The sequence below is a fragment of the Acinonyx jubatus genome, chromosome D4, assembly GCF_027475565.1.
Source record: "Acinonyx jubatus isolate Ajub_Pintada_27869175 chromosome D4, VMU_Ajub_asm_v1.0, whole genome shotgun sequence".
Lineage (NCBI taxonomy): Eukaryota > Metazoa > Chordata > Mammalia > Carnivora > Felidae > Acinonyx > Acinonyx jubatus.
In genome coordinates this window covers 61,040,561-61,064,381 of record NC_069391.1, presented here as the reverse complement: position 1 = coordinate 61,064,381, position 23,821 = coordinate 61,040,561, and the positions used below count along the sequence as shown (strand labels likewise).

Below are 23,821 nucleotides of genomic sequence, written 5' to 3'. Positions count from 1 at the left end.
GAGGGTAAGCCACAGGCCCCCCAGCTCCAGTAGCTCCCAACACTGGCCCCTGCCCAGGTCACAATCCCAGCCCCATTACCAGGCAGAAGAAGTCTTCTCCTTTGGCTTCAGTGTCAGATGAGCCCTCCACACTAGGCAAGACAGAGGCAAAGCTGGAAGTAGCAGCAGTGGCAGAAAAGGAGCAGGCACTGAGATTGGTGGGTTTCTGGGCCAACAGCATGGGGCCAAAGGCTTTCGCAAAGTCAGGGCAAGCTGTCTGTTCATGCAGCTCTGAGAATGGCCAGTATGTGGGTGTAGTTGGCTATGACACAGGTACTTGGACACAATTTTGCCCAGATGCTAGCCAATGGCATACCAGTGATGGCATACCTGGTATCATAGGCTGGTTTCACCTCATGGGGGTTCCGCTGATCAGACCTTCTGATATTGGTTACCACAGTCCAGCTCTCAGGGAAGAATTGCAGTAGCCTGCCATGCACTTTATGTTCCAGTTCTGATTCAGGTAATAGATAACAGGTGATGCAGTGCCCACTGCCATGTGGATTGTCAGCATGCTTCATGTTCCCCAGACTATTGACTGAATAACATACCACCATGGCCTTGATTGTGCCTGTGGATGACATAGCCACCTAGCACCCAACATAGGGACAGATTATAGCATCCATGTGGGCCATGAGGACCCCAGTGCTTTGACAGCTAGGCTCATGGCCTTCTATCCAGGCAGTCTGGTCCCTACAGAAGCTGCATGGTGAAATAGCCCATTGGCTCACTAGCTGCTCATCATGCTAGTGCCCACTCTACTTTAGGGCCTCTGCCTCAGCCACCACATGGCCATCCAGTGCTGCCCCCAGGAAGTTCTCCTTGATACAGATGCTGCAGGATACAGTATAGTCTGGGGCCAGGTGCTTGGGCATGATGGGTAGTCCCTCCTCCTGCACTGTGAGCCCCACCCTATTCTCCCCATTGCCACTGCTGCAGCCCATGCTGCCCTTCCCTTTGGCCTCTGCTTCCTGGTTCTCCTGTCTACCCCAAGGGCTACTTGCTGCTGCCCATTTCCCTTTGGGGACCTCAAGCAGGGCTCCCTGAGCCACCAGTTGCTAGTACTCCTTGGTGACCTGTGCTGCAGTGCCCTTACTCTACAGAGGCTGCAGCTCACCACCATCCTGCCTGCTGAAGCTCTCCCTCAGGGGGCTGACTGTGGTGGAAGTGGCTGTGGCCCTGGGAGTCCCACTCCCCACCAAGGCCTGATCAGATGCTCCTGATTGGTGGTGGGAGGGTAGCGGGGGACAGGGCAGGTAACTCTTCACACCAGTCTTGGCCCAGCCAGGATCCAAGGGCTGAGACACAGAACCTGGGAGAGCCTCACTTAGGGACTGTGGCTGGCATGGGTTGGGTTGTCCATGGCAGCAGTGTCTTCATCCCCCCGATATGAAGGACACGGCCCAGGCTCATGGTGCCACCCTCCTCTAACTCGGCCTCCTCCACTTGATTCAGCTGGGGACAGGGTGGCTGAGCCTGGTGTGAGGCAGGGTGAGGCAGGGCAGGCAGCAGAGACTCTTCTTGTGCCTTGTGGTCGCTTGTAGGTCACCAAGTCCTCTGCTGCCCTTAGGGCTTGGGAAAGGACCCATCAGGGTGGTGAGCATTTTTCTCTGCTCTCTGCACTGTTGGTTGTACCTTCTATCCAGTGCCATACACCACGCCATACCCCTGACAGTGTTTAAGTCTCAGATGATAAATTATATATTTGGAAGATGAGTAATTTAAAAAGAAAACCCTTGAATGACTTAGAGGGCCACCATTATTGTATTAGCATTATTGTAATTATACCTATTGCTGTGTAGCAAATTACCCCAAATCTTATAGCTTAAATCAATAAACATTTATTTAATATTTTAGGTTAGGAAGGTTAGGAATATTTTAGGTTATGAAGGTTAGGAATCTGGGAGTGGCGTGGCTAGGTGACTGTGGCCCAGTGGGCCCAGTGACTGTGGGCCTCTTGTGAGGTTACAGTCAAGATGTTAGGAGGGTGGGGCTGTTATCATCTGAAAGATTGACTATGACTGAAAGATCCTATTTTAAGATTGCTCCACTTACATGGCTATTGGCTAGAGTCCTGAGTTCTTTGCCACATGGACTGCTCTTCATGTTGTGGTAGCTGGCTTCTTCCAGAGCTGGTGATCCAAGAGAGTAACCAAGATGGAAGCCACAGTATCTTTTCATGATCTGTTTCTTGACTATCCCTTCTGTGTTATTTTGTTTCTTACAAGCCAGTTGCAAAGTGAATCCAGTAGTTAAGGGGAGGAGAATTAAGCTCCACTTCTTGAAAGGAGGAGTATCAAAGAATTTGAACATATTTAGAAACCATTACAGTTATTAAGTTACCTTTTTAAAAATTTTAAAAAATGTTTATTTATTTTTGAGAGACAGAGAGAGACAGCGTGAGTGGGGTGGGGCAGAGAGAGAGGGAGACACAGAATCCGAAGCAGGCTCCAGGCTCCAAGCTGTCAGCACAGAGCGTGACGCAAGGCTTGAACCCACGAACTGTGAGATCATGACCTTGCAGAAGTTGGATGCTCAGCTGACTGAGCCACCCAGGTGCCCCTAAATTACTTTTTAAAAAAAGTTTCTGATATGGTAGTTAAGACCCTAGATCAAAACATTAATTTGAAAAAAAGAATTAGAACCCCAAACCAACCAACTAATCAGCCAGTCAAAAAACATTGTCTAAATTCTCTGGATAGGTGTGTGTGAAATTATGCTCTTTGGATGAATTTAGTTTATATCTTTTTAAAAGAAATTTATATTTGACATAGTAAGCACTTTATGGTACTTGAAGAATCTTAATTCTATGTATAATTTTTTTAAATGTTTATTTGTGAGAGAGATACAGACAGAGTGTGAGTGGGGGAGCGGCAGAGAGAGAGGGAGACACAAAATCTGAAGCAGGCTCCAGGCTCTGAGCTGTCAGCACAGAGCCCGATGTGGGGCTCGAACTCATGAACCCTGAGATCATGACCTGAGCCGAAGTGAGACGCTTAACCGACTGAGACACCCAGGCACCCTTTAATTGTGTGTATAAAGTTTCTATGGAGCATTGTAGTTATTTCAAAGGAATTGAAATTTTTATATTTAATGTGAGTCCCTTCTTTAAAATTAAAAAAAAAAAATTAACGTCTATTTATTATCGAGAGACAGAGAGACAGAGCATGAGCAGGGGAGGGGCAGAGAGAGGAGGAGACACAGAATCCGAAGCAGGCTCCAAGCTCCAAGCTGTCAGCACAGAGCCTGACACAGGGCTCAAACTGAAAAACTATGAGATCATGACCCGAGCCGAAGTCGGACGCTCAACCGACTGAACCACCCAGGTGCCCTGCTTCTTTTAAATTTTTGATAAGCATTAGTAAAGCCTCATTGTTTCAGATCTCATTAATTGAGAATGTGAAACTTTTATCACTAACTGGACTAGTTTGTATTCAAACTCTTTTAAGAACTCTTTTAACAACTTACTAGTGCAATGCTATTGAAACAAGATTGTGGAAGAAAATTTACCCAAGTTTTTATAAGTATGAATGGTTTACTGTGTTCTGTTATTTATCTTCTAGCACCCATTTCCAGAGTCATTTTTAAAGTGTTAATAAAATAGGTTCATTTAGTGGAACATCTGCTTGGCTACTTTGATATTTTAGGAGACAATTTTTTTTTTTTTTACATATATTTATTTTTGAGAAACAGAGTGAGACAAAGCGTGAGCAGGGAGGGGCAGAGGGAGAAGGAAACACAGAATCTGAAGCAGGCTCCAGGCTCTGAGCAAGTGGTCAGCACAGAGCCTGATGCGGGGCTCGAACCCACGAACTGTGAGATTGTGATCTGAGCCAAAGTCGGTCGCTCAGCCGACTAAGCCACCCAGGCACCCCAGGAGACAATTTGTACTTGAAAGTAATCAGACTATACTTACTAGGAAATGTTTGTTAATACCTTTAGTAATCATTTATAATCACCACACGAAAAGCTCAAAGTGCCATGGAGTTTCAAAGGAAAATAAGACTTCTGTGGTTGTTAATCAGGATAGGAATGATTTCATTTTATAGTGCTGTTGAGATGGATTTTGAAGATGGTCAGAAATGTTTTCATCAGTTACAAAAGTAACACATTCTTATTTGAAAATTCGAACATTTTAGAAACACAGAATTTTAACACCCAGAGACAATAATTGTTAATAATACATGGTAATTCAAAATATTGATGAGAAAAGAGACTGGAAGACCTTTTGTTCTTGTCATAGAGAAACTTTGATCATCATCTGTAGCCCATGTGATTACCTGAGCATGGTATTAGTTTTCTATTTAGAGGGAATTTAATTTACTGGGCACTTACTTTGTTTATATATCTGTTCAATTTTTGCACAGATGGCTTGTTTGTAGATTGTTCCTGAAGATAGCCATTCAGGTGACGTTGTTTGTTTTGTGTACCACTTTATATACTCAATACCTGGTACAGTATCTGGGATATAGTAGGTACTATTTCAGTATATGTTGATTGAATGATTAGTGCCATGAAAGCCAAAATATACTTGAGGTGGTGTCAATTACTGGACAGATTGTTGTGATTTTCTTAATGACAGAATGTACATTTCTTGACTTTCTGAAGTTTAAAAATGATTTTTAAAAATAATTGGCTCTTTTTTTAGTTGTGAAATATATTATAAGTTGCATGAAAGGTTATTCCATGTTAAAGTTTATTTTTTAGTTGGATTAATTTTGTTATAATTGCTACAATGTTAAAATACTTTTGAGAATTCTCTTTTTATATTTCATCTGCCAATTCCATGTGGAAATTTATTTCAAATGGCAATGAAATGGGTTTCTAGCCTCAATCCAAGGCTCTTGCTTGTTCACTTACAGCTGTACTAGTGTCAAATGGTGTTCATTGTGGTTGTAGGATGGTCCTCAGGTGGGGTTAATTTTCATGGGAGGCAGGAGGCATCCTCCTGGTTTTTCTGTTCATCTGGTTTCCTTCATTCAGTACATGTCCTTGTATAATGTGCTTGGTATAAACAGTAGACAGGATAACATGCTCATTTGGTTGACAACACAACTTAATCCAACGAAAATCTAGAAACCTCCAACATAGCACTACTATAATAAAACTTTATGGAGGTAAGTAATATGCTCTCTTGTATCACTTACATTACTGATCTATACTTTCTTCTAGGAGTGGAGCTATGTGCTTTACATAATTATGTGATAGCATGCTCACAGTAATTCAATTGATATTATCCTGTTTTATAGAGGAATAACTGAGGTCTGGAGAAATTCAGTCCTCTGCCCAGGGTTACATGGCTTATATATGGCAAAGCCTGGATTCAAAGCTCTAGGCAGGCTTGTTCTGGACACCCATCTCTTAACAATTGTAATATAGTGAATAAAAGGTTCTGGAGAAAAGGAATGGTTGGATTACTTTTGAGCAAATTGACACTGGATTTGTGGGACAGCTGTGATTGTTTGACAGTCCATTAGGGATGAAATCTGTAGCCAACTGAGTGAACTGGTCACTTTTTTTCAAGTTTAGAATCATTGTTTGTTTCAGATATTCATAGATCTTAGAATTCATCCTCAGTAGCCAATACTGAACCACATGTTTCCTTTTTAAAGTTATAGGTTGTTAAAAATTGATCATGATTGAATAGTAAATAGTGTGATAGATTCTTTAGGTCATCTTATGGTGAAAGGTAATTTAGGACTTCTGTATCCAAAGTCCAACAAATTTCTCTGTAAATCGAAATAAACAGTATCTCTTACCTTTTTTATCGCTTGAGTCTGAACTCTGGTTAGCTTGCTTAGCTTGTGCCTAGAATTCATGTTACTACTGGAACCTACTAACTGAAGTGGTGAAATACAGTGGAGTTAATGATGCTTTCATGCCCATCCCTTTTATTTTTGGCTGTCCTGTTGAAATTCTAATGATTTGAGTAAATCAGAAAATTATTCTGTATTTCAAATACAGTTGTTAAATTGTTTGGTATTCTTGCTTATTGCTTAGATAACCAGTTTGGGGTCCCAGTATAGTGTATATTGATTTTGCTTGTTCTACAGTTATTCATTCTAAAATGTTCAGTAGGCTTTATTGGGATTGCTCCTGCTGCTAAACACTCTTTTTACTGCTAAACAAACTGTTTCATTACCTTCTTCATTCGATTTCTTTTTTTAAATGTAGAAATAATGGTATTTTTTTTGTGTGTGTGTGTGTGTTTGTGTGTGTGTATATTAATATAAGATTATTTGTTCACAATCCAAATAGGACAGAGAAGCAAGTGCCTTTCTGTAATACCAGTGTGAAAGATAAACATTAATATTAATAATATGGTATATATTTTCTTTTTGACCATTTGAGTACAGTTATAGATATTTTTTACATAAATATTATCATAGTATTCTGTAACCTGCTTATTAATTCACTGTGGAGAAATATTAATGTCAATGCATAGGAAGATCTACCTTATTTTGTATTCTGTATTTTATTTAAGCCCTTTTATTTAACTAATCCTGTAAAATTTAGTATAGTATAATTGGTTAAAGATTTTAGAAAATATTTTGAAAGATAAATTAATGAGTTTTTAACTGTTCTCCTTATATATTTGGTACTTTCATGAGAATATTTTCCTTACTAGTCAAAAATATAAAGATATTATAAAGAGTTATTTAGGAATCTTAAGAGTATTCAGAGATCTATGATAAATACATTGGTATATTTACTCACTAGATTTGACAACATGAGTTGTTGCAGTGTTTTCATTTTGATAAGATTTTGTTTAGAAAGTGATTTAAGAAGGGGTGCCTGGTGGCTTGAGTGTCCGACTTCGGCGCAGGTCATGATCTTGCGGTTCACGAGTTTGAGCCCTGCATCGGGCTCTGTGCTGACAGCTCAGATCCTGGAGCCTGCTTCAGATTCTGTGTTTCCCTGTCTCTCTTCCCCTCCACTGCTCGTGTTCTCTCTTTAAATAAAACATTAAAAAAAATTAAAAAATAAAATGACTTGAGACATATGGGTGGAGAAAATCTTATAATTGTCATATGGTTTGTGCTCTTTTAATTTACCTTTTGCAGATACTGTACTCCAAGATACTTGGATTATGAAGATTTGGAGCGCAAGTATTGGAAGAACTTAACTTTCGTAGCACCCATCTATGGCGCTGACATTAATGGAAGCATATATGATGAGGTATATTTATAGTGTAATGGATTTTGTAAAGGACACATTTCCTATTTTTGTTACCATTTTAGATACATGAGAAGTAGTCATTTGTTATGCTTTGTGTGATCCATAATTCCTCATAGGACAAGAAGAAATAAAGACACATCAGGATTTCTGCTGCTGGTATTTGTCAGATTGAAACCACCTACTGGTACAAATATCTGAAATTGTTCAACAGTAATATATTATGTGGTTATCTGGCTGATCTTTAAATTACACTAAAATTTTTTTAAGCAAAACACCTTTTAAAAATATTTGGAAAACAGGAAATATAATCCATTTATAATACCACCTTAAGGCTAAAACAGTATTTTAATATGTATTCTTCTAGTAGTTTTCCCCTAGTCATTTAAAAAAGTTATATTTGAGGGGCGCCTGGGTGGCGCAGTCGGTTAAGCGTCCGACTTCAGCCAGGTCACGATCTCACGGTCCGTGAGTTCGAGCCCCGCATCAGGCTCTGGGCTGATGGCTCAGAGCCTGGAGCCTGCTTCCAGTTCTGTGTCTCCCTCTCTCTCTGCCCCTCCCCCTTCATGCTCTGTCTCTCTCTGTCCCAAAAATAAAAAATAAACATTGAAAAAAAAAGTTATATCTGAATAGGTTTATTCTCCTTTTTTCCCCACAAATTGTGAGAATTTTTCTCTTTTTTAAAAAGTACATATTATTATAGTCTTTCCAGTATTATTTATGTGGCCATAACATGCTTGAAATAAACCAGTCCTTTTTGCCTCCTGGTAATACATGTAAATGCTGTTTTTTTGTTTTGTTTTGTTTTTTGTTTTCTTTTTATTTTGAGAAATGTCTTAACTACTGAAAGGTTGGAGTAGTGCGATGAACACTTGGATAGTCTTCATTTAGATTCACCAGTTGTTAATATTTGCCTCATTTCCTTTGTTTCTCTGTTGCTCTGCCGTTGTCTCCCTTTGTCTCTTTCTTTGTCTCTCTGCTATAACATTTGAAAGTAAGTTGCAGACATTTTGATAGTTCAATTTTAATTATTTCAGCATGTGTTTTAATATCATCTAATATACAGATCACATTCATGAGATCCTAATTTTGCCAATAATATTTGTAAACTGGGTTTCCTCCAATCTAAATGATCCAGAAAAGAATTTCTCTTTATAATTAATCAGTGATTTATAGAGTGATACTTAGAGGCTAGATAACTGTCCTGTATCCCAGCAGCCTTTCACCCAGTGAATTTACATCCATTGATAATCTTTGCCCGAATCAGTTACTATAATATTTTTAAACTTTTTGTATTTTGAAACATAAAATAAGGTAGAAAGTGCACAAAACAGAAACTTAAAGCTTCATAAATTATTGCAAGGTGAACATCTGTGTATCATCACTGACATCAAGGAATATATTTACTAGCATACTAGAGTTCCCCTACACATCCCCTTCACTCATCGTATGTTTTATCCAAAGATGATCACTATTCTGACTTTATGGCAGTCACTTCTTTCTTTTCTTTAAGAATATAGTTCATTATATTCTGTTTCTGAATTTTATATAACCAGAATCATTCAGTGTATATTCTTTTTGTCTGGCTTCTTTCATACCTTTCATACCTTATAAACATTTCTAAATTTTTTCTACATTAATTTTATTTGCTCTATAATATTCTATTGTATGAATATGCCTCAGTGTATTTATTGTTGTGCCACCAAGGGTCATGTTGGTTGTTTTAGTTTTTGCTTTTATGAACAAAACTTTCATGGATGTTCTGCACATGTTTCCCTGAGCATGGAATGGTGTGTTTATATTGGGTGTATGCCTAGTAGTGGTTATAGGGTATATACATAGTTAGCTTCAGAAGAAAACTCTTTTCCAGTTTGCACCTTCTTATAGCAGTGTTTTCAGATTCCCCATTGTTCACATCCTATCTAATATTAGGTATTGTTGGTCTTTTAAATTTAGCCATTCTGTTGGGTGTGTGTTGTAGTTGTGGTTTTAAGTTGCATTGTGATTTTTTCCCCTTATGTTCATTGACTGTTTGGATTTTCCCTTTTATTGAGGTACCTTTTTAAGACTCTTGAGTATTTTTATTTTGTGTCATGCATTTCTTACTGCTTTATAGTTCTTTATACATTCTAGATATGAAATAGTGGCACAATTTAAAATTTTCTAGATGGATCTCTAAATTGAAAGGAACATTCTCATTTCCGAATATTGACTAGACATTAGATGATACTGTGGAATTATTGTTGTCCTATTAAATATAATGATGGCATAGTGACTATATTTTTTTATTAATTAAAGATACACATTTAAACATATGCAGGTTAAATGACATGGGGTCTGGGATTTGTTTTTAAAATACTTTAGAAAATAAAATGGTTTGGATATAGTTGAAAGAAGATTGAAAAAATATTGTTAATTGATGGCACTAGATGATAATACATGGCATTTTAAATATGTGTATGTTTGAAATACTAAAATAAAGTTAAAAAAAGAGAAAACATCCCCCATTGCCCTTTTGGGTTTTCATTAATACAAGTAAATTCTGTGTTGAGAATTTGTTTATTAAGGTAGCATATCCTTATGTGGAAAAATGAAAAAATATAGGAAAATAATGAAGACAAAAATAAAAATTACCTATAAGCTTACCAAATGGAAACAACCTCTTTATGATTTCCTTTGGCTTTTCATTTTATGTGAGTGCGTATATATGTATGCACATGATTGCACCTTAGTGTGCGTTTCCCCAAACCACCAAGGAAGTTTTAACAGTTTTTGACTTTAGAAACATTTTCTAATATTGCATTTTAGAAGATCATTCAGTGAATTCTAGTTCCTGCCATGTTTAGATTGCCACATTGTAATTTGTATTAGATTATTGCTATATATTTTTTTATTTCATTTCTAGTTTATTCTTAATGATTTATTCTTCAGTGATAACAGATATATTTTTAAGCTTACCATGTTATGATTATTTATATCTGGGAAAATGAGCACCATTAACAGTTAGGCTTCCTTACAGAACATGGCACCTTGTCTTTTGTTTTTTAAATTTTTTTAATGTTTTTATTTGTTTTCGAAGGAGAGAGAGACACAGCATAGGCAGGGGAGAAGCAGAGAGAGAGGGAGACGTAGAATCTGAAGCAGGCTCCAGGCTCTACGCTGTCAGCACAGAGCCCAATGTGGGGCTTGAACTCACGAACTGTGAGATCATGACCTGAGCCGAAGTCAGACGCTCAACTGACTGAGTCACCCAGGCGCCCCCATGGCACCTTGTCTTATGAAAGTAGCTTCTGTGGGATTTCCATTGGAATGAGTAAGGCAGAGTAAATACTGTTGACATTTTATATTTGAGACCTAGGGAGATATTTCCAAAGTTCCTAGGCTAGTAGAGGGGCTGCCAGGTGCTCTTATTACCTCTCCTACCAGTTTTAAGGAAACAATTATGTAGAGTTAATCTCTTAGTTGTAGAAATGTGTAAAACTAGGTTGTTGTCAACCACAAATTCCCTGAGCTGATGGTTTATTTTGTGCCTTCTCTGGTTTCTTCCATGTGGTATGATGGCAAGTTTTCAGGCTTCCGAGAGGAAGATTGAGCTGAGGAATCATCTGGATTCTGGACTGAGAGGTTGCATGTCTGAGTGACCTAAAATGAAATGAAATTTTGTGTAAATTATTATTATTAAAAATTTTAAAAAATGTCTATTTATTTTTGAGACAGAGAGACACAGAGCATGAGCAGGGGAGAGGCAGAGAGAGAGGGAGACACAGAATCTGAAGCAGGCTCCAGGCTCTGAGCTGTCAGCACAGAGCCCGATGTGGGGCTCACACTTGTCAACTGAGAGATCATGACCTGAGCCAAAGTCAGATGCTCAACCGACTGAGCCACCCAGGTGCCCTGTAAATTATTTTTTTCTAACCACCCTGTGGGATCATTGGCCTCTTTGTTCCTTTTTGCATATATAATTAAGAGTTAGAAGCAGTATATCTGGGGCAGTTTTCAGAACAATTAACATAAAAATGCCCTGAATTAGCTTTCCATATTTGATAGTGAAATAACATAATTGTTTATGGCTCAGAAGAGGCTGATGGACTTTGGTTTCCTGTGCTTGGCAATGTGCTGCTAGTATTTGAAAACCAGTTACACATTGGCATTGCTTCAATGAACATTGACTTTAGACTTCAGATTTGAGTAACTTTAGTTATTAAAATCCAATGAACAAAATCCACTGGTTTATAAACATGACATTTTAAAGCATCCTTATCATTTCCATGTTCTGAAGTCAGGAATCTGTCATTTTGGTAGGACCTACAAGGCATAGTATTTTATGGAATTTGTGTAGGCTCTGAGGGAACATTTAGTAGCTCCAAAGTTGAGTTGATATTTTCAAAGCTTTTGGAGCATACAGAAATATGAGAGAGATGTTATAGACTGCTACTGGTAAACAAAACCAATCATGTTTATGACACCATAATTCAGACAAATGAAAAACAACTTGTTTTTGCCCCCTTGAGGTAGATGGAGAGTAACAAGAGAAAGAGTGCATTAAAGAGAGTGACAAAGAGTGAGTGTACCAATAACCCACAACTGTCAGCAGTGTTTGAAATCATCACAACGAATGTGCATTGGAAAAGCATTGTTTTGCTTTTTTCTATTGTATCCTTGAATTGTTTAACTGTTTGGCTCAATATTTAAATTATATTGAAAACTGGTTTGATATGGTTCATGGCATTATTTTGGAAGGAATTATGGTCATCAAATTGTAGTTCACTTTTCCCCCTAATGTCTAGTTGTGGCCATTTTAGTAGAATGATTGAAAAACCATTGCTTTTTTTTTGGTGAGTCTGGGAGTTCTTGGAGAGGGTGTGGGGAGGTGAGAGAAACAGTTTGTGTAGGGTACAGAGATGAATAAGGAGCCTTGTTTTCAAGTAATTATTCATAGGCTTAGAGGGGCAATAAAGTATAATGAGCTTGGCCATAAAAGCAAGTGTAGGGCTCCAGGGAGCCAGGAGGAGACACACTGAGAGCAAGCTTGGCACTGAAGGAACACTTGCTAGAGCAGAGAGGACATCTGAGCTTGGCCTAGATGAGTAAGTTCAAGTCAGGTAAAGGAAGCAGAAAGGAGGATGGGGCAGGAATTAGGCAAATTTGTGGGTAAGACCACACTGAATTTGGAGGCTTTTCTATGAGCTTCAGCTAGAAGAGGGTGAGGCCAATCTGGAATAGTGTGATCTGCGGGGAAGGGATCTGCTCTAGGCTGGAGACAGGGCTGTAGGTATGGTCCCCGACCTGTGGTGCTATAGTGACCCCACCTGCTCAAATGTTTGTCTTGCAGCACAAGGCAAATCTTTCGGGCAAAGAGGTGCCATTTTAGTGATTATCAGTCTTGAATACAACACAGGAATTAGAGATGAGGGTGTTCATGAAGCTCTAGTTGAGAACAGTCAGCCTTGATAGTAAAGGGAGAAAGGCTTGGAGATCCCAGGGTATGAGTGTTGGTTCCTCTTTCAATTTTTTTTTAAAGTTTATTTTATTTTGAGTGCATGCCTGCTGGAGAGAGGCAGAGAGAGAGAGAGAGAAGGAGAGGAGAGAGAGAGGAGAGAGAGAATCTGAAGCAGGCTCTGTGCTGTCAGTGTGTAGCCTGACATGGGGCTCAATCCCAAACACCGTGACATCATGTCCTGAGCTGAAACCTAGAGTCGGATGCTTAATGACTGAGCCACCCAGGTGCTCTGGTTCCTTTTTCATTCTGCCACTTCTTTCAGAGCTTAATTTCCTTTGATACTAAAGAATCTCAGTTGGTACCATGGGCAGTAGACTAGGGCAATAGTAACAGTCACATGATTTAAACAAGTTACTGTTTTTTAAATAGAAATACCAAGGCTGTTAAAGGCATATGGTGACACAGTCCAGAGCATGGCTTGACAGTCAGATTCTCTCTTTGGCTTGTCTTTATAAATAAAGTTTTACTGGAGCATAGCCTAATTCATTCATTTATTTATTATGGCTTTTTTCACCATAAGGACAGAGTTAAGTAGTTGTGACAGAGATTGTATGGCCCACAAAAGCTAAAATGTTTATTGTTTGGCCCTTTGCATAAAAAATTTGGCAACCCCTAATACAGAGGCATAATTATTTACTCTTGCTCAAAACCTTTTTGAGATAGATGGGATATAATTCTACATGTTCTCAGGAGAATGTGATTCATTTACATTGACTCCACTGATACCTTGAGACAATTAAATTGAGATATTTGGTTATGTCAGGAATTTTCTGTAATGAAAGAGGTTTTTGAGCTTAGAGGTAGAGCAACCTGTGTTCTTGGGTGGCCCTAGATGACTCCTTGGTAACAGTAACAGAAGCTTAAGAGTCCTAAGATGTGAATTTTTGTTGTTATTATGCTTCACTAAGGACTTACTTTCTTTAAAAGTAAGTTTTATTTATTTTTATCTTATTTTTTAAAAATTTATTTATTGTTTAATTTGTATCCAAGTTAGTTAGCATAACGTGCAACAATGATTTCAGAGTAGATTCCTTAATGCCCCTTACCCATTTAGACCACCCCCTCTCCCACAATCCCTCCAGCAACCCTCAGTTTGTTCTCTATATTTAAGAGTCTTTAATGTTTTGTTCCTCTCCGTGTTTTTATATTATTTTTGCTTCCCTTCCCTTATGTTCATCTGTTTTGTATCTTAAAGTCCTCATATGAGTGAGGTCATATGATATTTGTCTTTCTCCGACTAATTTCGCTTAGCATAATACCCTCCAGTTCTATCCATGTAGTTGCAAATGGCAAGATTTCATTCTTTTTGATTGCTGAGTAATACTCCACTATATATATATAAACACCACATTTTCTTTATTTATTCATCGATGGACATTTAGGCTCTTTCCATACTTTGGATATTGTCAATAGTGCTGCTATAAATGTTGGGGTGCATGTGTAAAAAACAGCACACCTGTGTCCCTTTGATAAATACTTATTAGTAGGGCAATTGCTGGGTCATAGGGTAGTTCTATTTTTAATTTTTTTGAGGAACCTCCATACTGTTTTCCAGAGTGGCTGCACCAGTTTGCATTCCCAGCAGCAGGGCAAAAGAGATCCTCTTTCTCCGCATTCTTACCAACATCTGTTGTCTGCGTTGTTAATGTTAGCCATTCTGACTGGTGTGAGGTGGTATCTCATTGTGGTTTTGATTTGTATTTCCCTGATGATGAGGGATGTTGAGCATTTTTTCATGTGTCTGTTTGCCATCTGGATGTCTTCTTTGGAAAAGTGTCTATTCATGTCTTTTGCCCATTTCTTCACTGGGTTATTTGTTTTTGGGTATTTGTTATTTGTTATATGAGTTTGATAAATTCTTTATAGATTTTGGACACTAACCCTTTATCTGATATGTCATTTGCGAATATCTTCTCCCATTCCTTCGGTTGCCTTTTAGTTTTGCTGATTGTTTTCTTTGCTGTGCAAAAGATTTTTATTTTGATGAGGTCCTAGTAGTTCATTTTTGCTTTTGTTTCCCTTGCCTCCAGAGACGTGTTGAGTAAGAAGTTGCTGCAGCCAAGATCAAAGTGGTTTTTGCCTGCTTTCTCCTCAAGGATTTTGATGGCTTCCTGTCTTACATTTAGGTCTTTTATCCATTTTGAGTTCATTTTTTGTGTATAGCATAAGAAAGTGGTCCAGGTTCATTTTTCTGCATGTTACTGTCCAGTTTTCCAGCACCATTATCTGAAGAAACTGTCTTTATTCCATTGGATATTCTTTCCTGCTTTGTCAAAGATTAGTTGACCATATGTTTGTGGGTCCATTTCTGGGCTCTGTGTTCGGTTCCACTGATCTGAGTGTGTGTTTTGTGCCAAGCAAAGGAAGTTGCTAATTGTACATTTAAAAAGTTAGCCTTCTGTTAAAAGAAGCATGAGAGTTTCTTTAGGAAACACACACACACACAAGAAATACAAAGAGAAAAGAGGAACAGGGAGAAAAAAGTCCTGTAACTATGTGGGGATGATTCAGCTTAGCTAAGAGACATGAAGTAAACAGGTATCTGTAGGAAAGACAAACTAGAACATTTCTGAGGTAGCCAGTAGCTGTGTGTACTTCTACAGACCTTTGGAGATGGAGTACATCCCTTTGTTCTGTATGTGAGAGCTAAGCACAAGCGTTAACATTATTTATACTAGGACAGATAGAGTGAAACATTCAGACTTGTGTTCTGTGCTGTTTAGGATGGCATTTCTAGTAATACTTATATAGTATAATGGTGATCCTCTTAATGATGGTAATGGTTCATTAAATCAAGGTTTAAAATGAAATTCAATATGCTTTTTGTTTAAGCTGGCTATTATCTTTATAACTGGTAACACTAGAAGGATCTCTAAGAGTGTTGTCTGTTTTCAAAAGAGTCCTCTTTGCAAGATTTCCCTTTGTTGATTGTGACTTATAGCTCTACCTTTAAGGCTCATCCATCTCCTCCACTGCCCACGCTTTCTTCTTTGAATATCTCATATCATCACAGGTAGTGCAGTCTGCAATGACCCCTTTGAACCGATGTTGTCAGAGTATTGTACCAGCAAGGAGCTTAGCTTATCCACATCATCGCAGTTCTCACTTAAGAACAAGTTAGCCTTTGGATGCTTTGCTTCCAGGTACTTTGTCCTGAAATCAACCTATAAGATGGCATTGCATTAAGATTGATAGTTTCCTTTGTGTGTCACCATCTTTGATGATAGTTTTCTGTAGTTCACTGGAGGAAGATAGCACATCTCACTGTGAGGGGAAGCTGCTTCACCCGTGACTTACAGCTTGTGTCATCTATCACTGTTTATAAATCTCTCAGACTTGCTTTGAAATTCAGTCCCCCCCCACCCCCAAATCATGTTCTGTCCCACTGCAGCTGCTTCCAGATCTCTGAAGGTATCCACTACCCTTCCCTGTACCAGCCCGGTACCCAGTGGCCTGGTACTTAGAATGACTCTCAGTCCACTGTACAAGGAGTTTTTCTAGTTTCTCAAATATTGTGTTGGCTTAAGCACAGTTAAGCTTTCTAGCACTGTTGTATTTACTAGATAGGGACATGTCAAGATTATGCCTTATGTTTCTCCTTCCCTCTGTATGCACCATCACTTCCAACTCTTTCTGATGTGTGGGCTTTTCTAGGTTTCTTATGCTCACTTTTTCATTGGGAATTTTTACTTTCTCAGAGACATTTTTATTAATAAGATGGGATGATGATAGCATTGATGCTCAGTACATTTAATATGAGCACAAGGCATGATTACCTCTCCTTTTGGGAGAACAGTTGAGATACAACTTAACTGTTATATACATTCCCTTACCTGGATTTGTATACAACCAAAATGAATCTTTTGGTGGACATTCACAGTCATTATAGAGAGTTTTTGATGTGGATAGTGCATTTTGGGTGAAAAAAATTTATAATTCTAGCAAATTTGGAAAATGAATATAGAAAATTAAGGATGCATATGTTTATGTGAATATTTCTTCCTCAGTAGACTCTGGGTCCAGGGATGGCAGGTGTTACTTCTCATAGACTGTTCAACCCCAGCCCCCATCATAGTGTCTGCTGCAAAGAATGCACTGAAATAATTGTAGAATTGATGAGTGTATAACATTTAAAAAATAATCTGAGGACAAATCATGGAGTTTCTTGAATGTTTTTGGTTATTGCTTGAACTGTTTGAGGTTATTTTAGTAGGGGAAATGATAGGATCAGAATCATGCTTTAGGAAATGTGATCAGATAATGGTCTGTAAGATGGACTAGTCACAGCCAGAAGCTTGGAAAGTGCTTTGAAGAGCAGGAAGAGGAATAGGGTAGAGTGATCTTCCCTAGTGCATGTTTTTCTGAACAGTGAGGCAGTGGTTCTCAAACTTTTTGGTCTCAGGACCCCTTTATGCTTCTAATAATTTATTGTGGACCTCTAAGAGCTTTTCCTTGTGTAGGCTATGTCTATCCTTGTTTATTTTATTAGAAATTAAAACTGAGAATATTTAAAAGCTCCTTAATTCATTAAAAATCATTATATAATAACATACATATTTTTATTAAAAAATGACTATACCTTCCTAGGCAAAAAATTAGTGAGAGGAGTGGCATTTTTTTACATTTTTTCAAATCTCTAATGTCTAGCTTAATAGAAGACCTCTGGATTTATATACTTGCTTCTGCATTTAGTCTGTGGTGATGTCATGTGGCCTGCAGAAACTCGACCTCATGTGAGAATGAGAGTGTAAAGGCACATAATGTCTTGGTATAATTAAGACTGTTTTGATGCCACAGACCCTAATGGGACCTGGGTATTTCCCAGTGGTCCCCAGAAAGCACTTGAAAACTGCTCCTGTAAGATATTTTTCAAAAGATTCCTTCACTGATCTCATTCTGCATAGATGATACAGGGATCTTGAGGCAAGGGAACAATGTTCCATTCTTGATACTGACCTTCCAGTAACTGTGTTCCTGATATATATTTCAAAGCCCTAATTACATTGAGAGACAGTGGTTCTCAAACTGGAAGACCTGGAGTTCTTTGGGGAATACCATGCCATATATTCTGTCATATGACTCAGGCAAAATTTTACAAGCAGAAAATGGACTTAGGATGTGAACTCAAGTCCTTAAGTCTCAAAATATAGAAAATATTTTAAAGAAATTATATTTCTAACTTTATCCTTAAGTATTAATTTGCTAGTCATCCAGGTATTTATTAATAGACAATTGATAGAAAATTAAAAATATTTTGAAAAATACCATGGTAAGCCTTAAGACAAAAATGCAGTGTCTTATTCTGTGTATTTCTCCTTGAGAGCTGGAGAATTTTTTCCCCTGCTATTTATGTACTGGATGGATGGATATGTGTTTGGAGTCCTCTTTCCAGTTTCTTTTGTTCATTTTCTGATGGTCTATGAGTATAAATATATAAATATTTAACATAAAAATTTCTTTTTGTTAATATAAATGTTAAGGAGGAGCTTAGCCTGGGTGGCTCTGTTGGTTAAGTGTCTGACTCATGTTTTTGGCTTAGGTCATGATTTCACAGTTCCTTGAATTAGAGCCCTGCATCGGGCTCTGTGCTGACAGTGCAGAGTTTGCTTGGGATTTTCTCTCTCTCCCACTCTCTCTGCCCCTCCCCCACGCATGCTGCCTCTGTCTGTCTCAAAATAAACTTAAAAAACATATAAATGTTAAGGATAAAAAATGTGCAAAGCATTATGTAAGAGAAAAAATTTGAAATCACTCATAATCCTGGCATTCAGAGAGACTAGCTGTCAAAAATGTTTAATGTATTTCTTTCCAATGTTTTTTTCTCTATTTAATGCTCTAGAACTGTATTTTTTTGGGTTTTTTTTTGTTTTTGTTTTTACAGATATGGTATCATAGTGAACATATTTGGTCCTTTCTTTTCCTCTCCCATTTTAACACATTATGAACTCTTTCCTGTGTTGATAGATACTCTTCAAAAGGGTGATTTAACATTTATTTTATCTGTCTTACTTTTATTGGTAGGTTGGTTTTCTTGGGTGGAGGAAAACGTAAATCTAAGGTGAAGAGGGATGCAAACAGGCTGTGGAGGCAGGGAGGATATAACAACTCCTGGTTGCAGGTCAGTTTAGGGGTAGGCCACAGTCCACAGTGAGGTGGGCAGATTATTGCCAACCCAAGAGAGTGGCACTTTGCCACAGACTCTGGCTGCCTCATTTCCTGCCTTTCCTGCACAACCTCTTTAAATAGAAGGCCATATTAAACAGTTGAGAATATCTGACCTATTTATTTATATAATCAATGCCTGCTATACCTAGCCGTGACTTTCAGGAGAGCTCTGTCTTTGCCTTAGATTCTTCATCTGTAAAGGGAAGGATTTGAATAAACTGTTGTCTGAAGTTCCTCCCAGATTAAAAATGTTTGCTTCATATGAGCAACATTTCTTCAAGAAAGTGAACTGGATTCTTCGATAGTGAAGTTTATGAGCTCTAGATTTTTTTCATATTATAATCTTGTCAAAAGCCCCTCTATAGAAATCTTTTGGCTAAAGCATGGGAATCTTTACACTAAGATTTTAGCTGCAATGACATTTTGTATATATGTGTATATACATATATATATAATTATATATTTGTATAATTATATATATGTATAATTACATAAATTATATATTTATATATATAATGGGGGAGCTTAAATACCTTTATCCACCAGATGGTGCACTTGGACAACAAATTTATCTAAGGCTGAGCATTTCCAAATGAAGTTAAACAGTTTAAACTGAGTCACGAATGGAGTTCCTTTTCATTTTGTATTTTTATCATGTCAGTATATCATTTATCTTGAAATAAGAAGTAATTTAAAGCCAGAACACTGTGTGTGTAATTTTCACATCCAAGGTAAAATGTCATTATTCCAGACATGTTTTGGTGCAAAGAGAGAACTATTGGTTCTTTCAGATTTTAGTTCTGTGAAATAAGGCTTCTAGTTAATCAAAACTCATTATCTGCTGGCATATTATGGCTGATGTTCAGTGAATGAAGTCTTAACCTGCATGATCCCATATTATGCCATCCAGACAGGGGAGGTGATGGTATTTCCAATTCACTAGTCACATTGCATCTAGAATGTTCCATCAGTTCTGGAAGCTTTTAGAGGGCTATTGCCAGAGCAGCATACCAGGAATTGTATAGGAACTGCCAATGGAAGAGAATTAAAGCCCGGATGCAGGGTGACCTCAGAGTATATCACCACTGCCTTCAAGTGTGTTGCATGTGAGAAGGTTAGGTGAGATCACTGTAGGGAACATCAATTTTGTCTCTGGAAGAACTTTCTGAAGAATACATCTGTGCCCCAGAACAGATTGGGCTGCCACTTGAGATAAGCAGCTGTTGACCTCAGCATGTTTATGGGAAAAACTGTTTGATCTTATGTTGGAAATGATTTTGGGTCCTGAGGAGGGGTGTAATCCCTGAGATTATGGTGAGGATTAAAGGTACAGAGGCCCTCAGACATATGAGCCATGGTGAGGGGTAAGGATGCTAAGGGTTGTGTGGGTACTAGATGATCAGTAGGCCCAGAGGGGCAAATATCTGTGGGAAAGTATTAGGGAAGCAGCAGTAGGAATTACTGAAGGGGCAAGAACATGAAGCCAAGAGGTGAAGAACCAGAATTTTATTACTGAATTTGACTGGTGATCATAAAATCATTGATTTTACCTGGAAGGAGTGTTGGAAATCATATGATGTAGTTAACACATTTATAGATGAAGAACCTCAGACTGAAATGTGAGGATTCATCTAAGATGACACATACTTAGTGGCAGAGCTTGGGAGGCCCTCGTTCCCATTCTCTTTCTACTACTCTACAGTGGTACCAGGAAGGAAAATTAGAACTTTGAACTGTGTTGTGTACTCTGGACCTCTTCCTGTCTTGGGTTAATATCTGCCAGGGTCTTCACTGGATGTTTAGTATCTTCAGAAGCAAACTTCTTCTGTTCCCATTGCAGCCCAGGCTTTGTCTGCAGGCTTATAAAAGTACTCTGATAAGGCATGTCCATTTGAAGCCCCATTCTTACTTTGGCACCACTCTTCCCCATTAAAAAAAAAAAAAGGAAGATGAAGATAATCTAGATTTCATCTTTATTATGGCTTTTAAAGACATGGAAGTGGGTATTTTTTTTTAAAGGGATTTTATAGAGTAGAAAGACTCATGTAACTCTGCTGTAAAAAAGGAACTATTGATCCACACCTTCTGCTTCTAGAATCTGTTTTAGAAATGATCAGATATATGGGTCAATATTTATGCACCAAAATTATTTTCCAGTGTTTCTTAAAATTAGAGCAAAGAATGTAAAACTTTGTGTATGTTACAAAGGAAAATAATGATACAAATTCTTATAGACATGAAGTAATATGTACAATAAAATAGATGTTAAGAAAATGTTCATAATTCAATGGTGAGTGAATAAACCAAAGTAACTGTGTATAGCTATATCCCCAAGATCTTGAAATGCCCACATTGGGTTTCCAGTATTGTGTAGAATTCCCATGATAAATCATCCAATTGACCATGGGCAGAGAGTGGCTGGTCTGGCTGAAATGGAGAGGTTGTGGAACTGCTCCCACACACCAGTTTCCTAGCCTGGATTCCTCAAAGTGAGTTACCATCTGTCAGTGGGCTTTTGGGGTCACTGGAATATAATTAGAGCCACAGATTCCAGAAGTCTGATTCTAATTATGTTTTAATTTAAAATATTTCTTTTTAGAGAAAGGTATAACTAAAATTATATAATGGTTTTCTTTTGTTTGCAGGTTTATAAGTAAGTTTGATCTCTTAAAAACTTATATTTCAAATTTTCTACAATGAGAAAATCTAGTTTAACATTCAGGGAAATTATTGTTAGTTCCCCCATTTTCACTGAAGGAATAATGTTGAGCCTGTGTATATGATCCAGAATTTTACACTGTGAAGAATGAAAATGAGATCATTGTTCATGCCTTAGATTGTTTTTATTTATGAACAATGAAAGGGAAGCTCAATAGTTGCAGCTCTATGCCAAGTGTTATGAGAGTGTGTTAAATCTAAAATTGCTTTAAGTGAGAAGTTACACCGAGAGAAAAATGAAGCAAGGTGGAAAAAAACAACTGGGAGAAACAGAAGAAAAAGTAGATGGAAGTCTATAGAAGAATTTGGAGAGACAGATAAAATCTTTTCTAAATTGGGATTTTCCTGGAATTATTAATAAGTATCAAGTAGTAAAGAGGGTGAAAACAGATACTAAGTACTTAGGTAGTCTCTGTCATAAAAGTGTATTATACAAATGTTTTGAAATACTGTGTTACACTATAGTATAATACACTTAAAACAGTTGGATGAACAAGGGCTTGCTTAATCTAGAAAAGTATGAATACATTAGTAAAGATTGTTGTGTTTTTAATTTCCCATATGAAAAAACTAACTTACCAGGGTGTAAGTATGGGATTTTCTTGTTTTATTAAATATGGAGACAACTGATCCTCTTTAAAGGAGAACAAGGCTTCATTATGGTTCAGGTCCCCTTTAGGATACTCTTCAAGGGCCATGTGTCGATGTGTAAAATAAGTTTGACAATTCTGTTTATTACATCTGTGATTTTTTTTTAATAGACAGCAGATCTTTGAGTAAATCTATTAGTCCTGCTCTTAGCCTAAGCCAGTATTTACAAATCATCTTCTTGACAAGTAGTCCTTTAAAAAAATAGAAAGTAAAAAGCATACTAACTTTCCTTTCCAGTTATTGAGGGATAGAAGGAAGTTTTTACCTCCTTGATTATATAAAACTAGGTGGTTTAGAGTTGATTTTCTGGCTCATTGCTTGGCTTCAGAGTAGTTGAGCCAGAACTGGTTAAAGTTTTCCATTCTCACTCTTGAATGGCAGCTCCTTGATTATGAGCTGTGAGATCTTAGGCAAGTTATCCAGTTTCTCTTGGCTGCAGTTTCCTCATCTATAAAATGGCACTGATAATAGATGATTTTAGTGTCTGCCTCAGGATAAAAGATGTTACAAATGAAATACCTTGTGGCCTGTTCCATAGTATATGTTGGGTAAATGTTAGCTGCTGGTGGTGGCACTATTAAAGCAAGAAAGGCAAAAATCCTGAGTCTGTAATGAGATATCCAATAGCTGATTCCAGGAGGACTGGGAAGATTCTGTTCTGCAATAGTCATTTATGTGTAAGTCCAGGCCAGCAGTTGAAACTTTCTAATCATCTGTCAAAGCCTGTCAGAACCATAAAGGATATTTGCTTAGGGATTAATGCTTTAAAAAATACCCCCGTTCTTTTTAAGATATAGACCATCATCTTGTCACTGGCCAGACAGAATTTGGTGCCATGGTGTGTGTATCAGGAGAGATCTACTTTATTGTGATTTTTTCTTTATTGTATTTTTGGAATGTAACACCTGATTATGTGCAGTGTATTTAAGTTTTAAAGCACCATGATACATTGAATACCTCAAACGTACCATGCAGTCCAACAGTAGAATGTTAACAGTACTTGGCGATGGATTACTCTCTACAGCCCTTCCTTGCTACCCTACCCTATCACCCAGGGGTGCCTTAATTTTGTGTTTGATTTTTTGCCTTTTAAAAACATAATTTTCTCACAGATGCGTGTGTGTGTGTGTGTGTGTGTGTGTAGTATAAAAAATAAACATTACTATATATGTATATACAATATATTTACAATGTATATACAATATAGTAATGTTTATTTATTTATTTTGAGGGAAAGAGCACAAGCAGAGGAGGGGCAGAGAGAAAGGGAGAGAGAAAATCCCAAGCAGTTGCACTAATAGTGCAGAGCCTGTCATGGGGCTCAATCTCCCAAACTGAGAGATCATGATCTGAGCCGACATGAAGAGTTGGATGCTTAACTGATGCACAGGTGCCCCACAGATGCGCATATATATATATATATACATACATATATATATGTATGTATATATATATATTTTTTTTCAGATCAGCACATTTTTTATTTATTTTATTATATGAAATTTATTGTCAAATTAGTTTCCATACCACACCCAGTGCTCATCCCAAAAGATGCCCTCTTCAATGCCCATC

General features: G+C 37.8%; 1 protein-coding gene, 1 long non-coding RNA gene and 1 pseudogene across 28 annotated transcripts in view; 1 reads left to right on the top strand and 2 right to left on the bottom strand.

Moving 5' to 3' along the window:
* Nucleotides 1–23,821, top strand: part of KDM4C (lysine demethylase 4C) — a 425,929-nt gene that overhangs the window by 45,847 nt on the left and 356,261 nt on the right. For all 26 annotated transcript variants that reach the window (XR_008291191.1, XR_003416491.2, XR_008291192.1 and 23 more), the window contains one exon: nt 7,104–7,218. Coding sequence is in view for 23 of the 26 variants with exons in the window: in XM_027047047.2 (XP_026902848.1) it covers nt 7,104–7,218 (115 nt within the window). In the remaining 3 variants the exon portion in view is untranslated. The remainder of the gene's footprint in view (nt 1–7,103; nt 7,219–23,821) is intronic.
* On the bottom strand, nt 261–1,703 carry LOC113595872 (prolyl hydroxylase EGLN2-like; annotated as a pseudogene).
* The window catches only part of LOC113595864 (uncharacterized), a 67,696-nt gene continuing 54,412 nt past the window's right edge, over nt 10,538–23,821 (bottom strand). For both annotated transcript variants that reach the window (XR_003416493.2, XR_003416494.2), the window contains exon 5: nt 10,538–10,857. This is a non-coding gene — a long non-coding RNA (uncharacterized LOC113595864). The remainder of the gene's footprint in view (nt 10,858–23,821) is intronic.